The sequence below is a fragment of the Bufo bufo genome, chromosome 2, assembly GCF_905171765.1.
Source record: "Bufo bufo chromosome 2, aBufBuf1.1, whole genome shotgun sequence".
Taxonomy (NCBI): domain Eukaryota; kingdom Metazoa; phylum Chordata; class Amphibia; order Anura; family Bufonidae; genus Bufo; species Bufo bufo.
The window spans coordinates 761577473-761581254 of NC_053390.1; the positions used below are offsets into that span (position 1 = coordinate 761577473).

The 3782-nt window shown below is 46.7% G+C and overlaps 1 protein-coding gene across 1 annotated transcript; it reads right to left on the minus strand.

Annotated features, from left to right (window-relative positions):
• Positions 1-475: 475 nt before the first annotated feature.
• LOC120991048 (E3 SUMO-protein ligase KIAA1586-like) lies at positions 476-2710 on the minus strand. The gene has a single exon (XM_040419941.1). It carries the CDS (start codon positions 2708-2710, stop codon positions 476-478), a length of 2235 nt encoding a protein of 744 aa, XP_040275875.1.
• Between the last annotated feature and the right edge of the window lie 1072 nt (positions 2711-3782).

Below are 3782 nucleotides of genomic sequence, written 5' to 3' on the forward strand. Positions count from 1 at the left end.
AGATGACTGTGTGTGGCTAATATTTCATGCCTAATTGTGATAACCTATATAATATTGGCTTGATAGTTCTCTCCTTATTGGCATAGTAACACAAATAGGTCACTTGTGAGCAGTGCTTTAAGTGGGCCAAAAGAGGTGCCGGTACTCTATTAGGCGCCGGTGCTCCCCCCCCCAATACTGAGCATGAAAATACCCTTAGAAAGTACCCTGAAAAAGAGCTACTGTAGAAAGAGCTACTGAACATAAATAAAATGTGCAAAAGGGTATTGAACAAAATGTTGTACAAAATGTACATAAAATAATTTATAAAAATTATAATAACATACTAACCATAGAACAGTAAACAGTAAAACATAAACCTGAGTCTTGAAGATGAAGGTTAATTTCTTTACCCCTGAAAAATATACAAAAGCAGATTCAATACAATCACAGTACATCAAATGAAAAATGAAAAATATTGTACAAATCATTTTACCTAGAAAAGGCTCCAGCACGTTTTGGGCTCCACTTTCCTTGCACTTTTGGCTTCGCAGTTTGTGAAGGCTGCACTTCTCCTCCCTTTTGCCAGCCATGTCTGCACATATGCTTGTGCATTAAACTGATCCAAGGGTGGTCCGTTGCATTTCAGGAAGATCAGATTTGAAAGCCTTTTGATGTCGAGAGAGTTTCTTTTATCTGTCAAAGTATCATTCATTGAGCTGAAAGCTCGCTCGCATTCACTTGTTGATACTGCAATGGTGTGGACAGCTTTAAGAAGAGGCTTCAGGTCTTCTGGTGTCTTGGAAGCTTTAAGGTCTTTATACTCCCTAAATCCTTGGACACTTTTCCTCTCCCCAACTCTGAATCTCTGACATAAACGTCTGACCGCTGCATCACCATATTGAATCTCAAGAGATGCAGGCCAGGAGTCAGACTGGAGGACCTTGATGTCTGAGAGGAGGTGACTGTCTGTCTTTTCAGATGAGGTTCTACTGACATGTGAGGAAGTTGTTGGAGTCATCCTGCACTTAACATTTTCAGCCAGGCTACGGAAAAATTGCCCAGGGTTGATTTTTATAACCCTCTCATTTTCATGCAGGCATACATTTCTGAAGATTTTCTTATTTTCAGCCTCAATGGCAATTTGTGTGTAGGGACCAGGTGTGGATACCATTGACTCAAACACCCGGATCTGTCGGTCCAGCTGCCTGTCGGCTTGATCCAAAGTCATGTCACGTCTCTGGAGCATTCTTGAGAGGTCACTGAGTTCTGTGAGAGCGTCATACATGATGCCAAGATTGACCACAAAAGAAACAGTAGTGAGAACATCATTGAGTCCTTTGTATTTTGCTCTCTCTCTTGAGTCCCTGCTGGTATCAGCAGCAGCACTTGTAAAGTGTACCTGCAAAGCTGGGTAGTTCTCCCATACTGCTTTCACCGTTCTCTCACTTGAAGCAACCCAACGCACTGATAAAACACGGCCTATCACAAGGAGACGCTGTCCAACACTGTGAGCACTCTCTGTTAACTCCCTTTGGTTTTTTGGGGATGCATGGTAGAGGGAGTAAAGCTGATCTAAAAATATTTTAAAGTGGTTGATTCCTCCAACCTCCTTCAAAACATCACAAACTGCCAGTTCCAGTCTGTGATTGGAACAATGCCAGACAAACAGGTAAGGGAATTTGGAACAAAGCTGCGCAGCAACTCCTGCTTTCCTCCCAAGCATCACTGAGGCTCCATCACAAGCAAATGCCAACAAATGTTCCTGTAGGTAGTGAGGGTCAAAGCCATTATTATGAAGACATTCTAACAGTGCTTCAGTGATGTCATTTGCTGTGGTCCCCTGCAGCTCAATGAGTTCAAAAAATACTGTGTCTGGCTGTTCATTGGAAATAGCTGATCGCAGGCACACGACAAGGACAGACTTTCCACTTATTGTAGTCGATTCATCAATGAGCACACACAGTTTTCTTTCATTCATCACTATGTCATTGACTACCTTCTTTTTCATTTCAGCTGCAATGTGATCCAGTATATTTGCACACGAGTTATTAGAGTGTAAAACTCTGCCCATCTTGACACCATTTAAGACTTGCAACTGGACATCTATTGGCATGTCTGTAAAGGGACGCCCATGCTTGCCAATCTTATAAGCTGTTCTAAACACATTGCAAGTTGAGGCGTATTCAGCCTTTCTCATATCTTCAATGTGTTTTTGCATTGTATTTTGTGTTGCCTTCTCTTTTATTTCAACTGCTTTCTTGTGATAAATTGAGTCTCTGTGCTCTTTAATTTTCTTTCGTAGTGAGCTTTGTTGTGCAGCCTTGTCCCTTCCATAAGACGAGATTAAGCACCCACTCCACTCCTGCGACACTCTCTGCCCTTGCTGCATGTCTACACGAGCACAAACTTGACTACACACACTACAGCCCAACTTTCGATTTTTGCTTAGCAGCCACTTGTAATTTGTGGAGAAATACTGTACTTGTGCTTGGGACCAACATTCTGGCCACTCATGCTCGGCAATGCGGCTGTTGTCATCGGTAGAAGTGATGTCACTCTCGTCCTCTACGTCACTTGTGAGAACCTGATCGACCGCGGCACAAGTGCTGCTTTCATTAGCTTGTGTCTGACTCTGACCTGCAGCGATATTCTGGTTTGGTGGGGGGTCAGCCAGCGAGTCCTCTGATTCTGACCTTGTTCTTTTGCTACTTATAAGCCAGGAGAGCATCTTAAAGCGTACCTGTCAGATCACCCAAAAAAAACTAAACTGTTACATGTTGCTCAGTATCTCATCCTGATCATGTACATATACTTTCTATGGCCAGGGGGGTACTGGTACAGAGAGGAATTAATGTGTGTGTGTGTGTGATGAGGGGGGGGTCTGATGTGCAGGGGGGTACTGGTTCAGAGAGGAACGAATGTGCGGTGGTGGGGGGGGGGTACTGGTACATAGAGGAACTAATATATATGTGTGTGATGGGGGGTCTGATGTGCAGAGGGGTACTGGTACAGAGAGGCACTAATGTGTGGTGGTGGTGGGGGGGGGGGGGTTACTGGTAAAGAGAGGAACTAATGTGTGTGATGAGGGGGGGGGGGGTCTGATGTGCAGGGGGGGACTGGTACAGAGAGGAACGAATGTGCGGTGGTGGGGGGGGGGTCCTGGTACATAGAGGAACTAATATATATGTGTGTGATGGGGGGGTCTGATGTGCAGGGGCCCCCTACACATCAGACCCACCCATCAGACACATATATATTAGTTCCTCTATGTACCAGTACCCCCCCCCCCCCACCACCGCACATTCGTTCCTCTCTGTACCAGTACCCCCCTGCACATCAGACCCCCCCCCCCCCCTCATCACACACATTAATTCCTCTCTGTACCAGTACCCCCCTGCCAGGGGGGGGGGGGTACTGGTACAGAGAGGAACTAATGTGTGTGGGGGGAGGGGGGGTGCCTGTCACTCACCAGTACTCTTCAGAAGTTGGATTCCAAAGCAAAGTCGATGTTCTTTGCTGCACCGTCCGACTCCTGACTCCAAGGAGGACCAGTCACTGGTCGCCGCACTGATCGCTCCTCACAGGCGCGCGGGAAGGAGTTGACGTCACCTAACGTGAGGTCAACTCCCTGCCTGCGCCAGCCTGAGCCGTACTCTGCAACGACCCGCCCCCCTCCACTAGCTGCCCAGCCAACGACATTAGGGAGGAGATACTGCCAGCTCTCCGCTGCGCTCCGGTACCGGAAACCCACGTACTGGGCGCACGGAGAGGTGCTGGTACTCTCCAGGGCAATTTTTGGA

Bases quoted from the DNA above. Each gene is read 5' to 3' on its own strand.
- LOC120991048 (XM_040419941.1), bottom strand. From the start codon at position 2,710: ATGCTCTCCTGGCTTATAAGTAGCAAAAGAACAAGGTCAGAATCAGAG.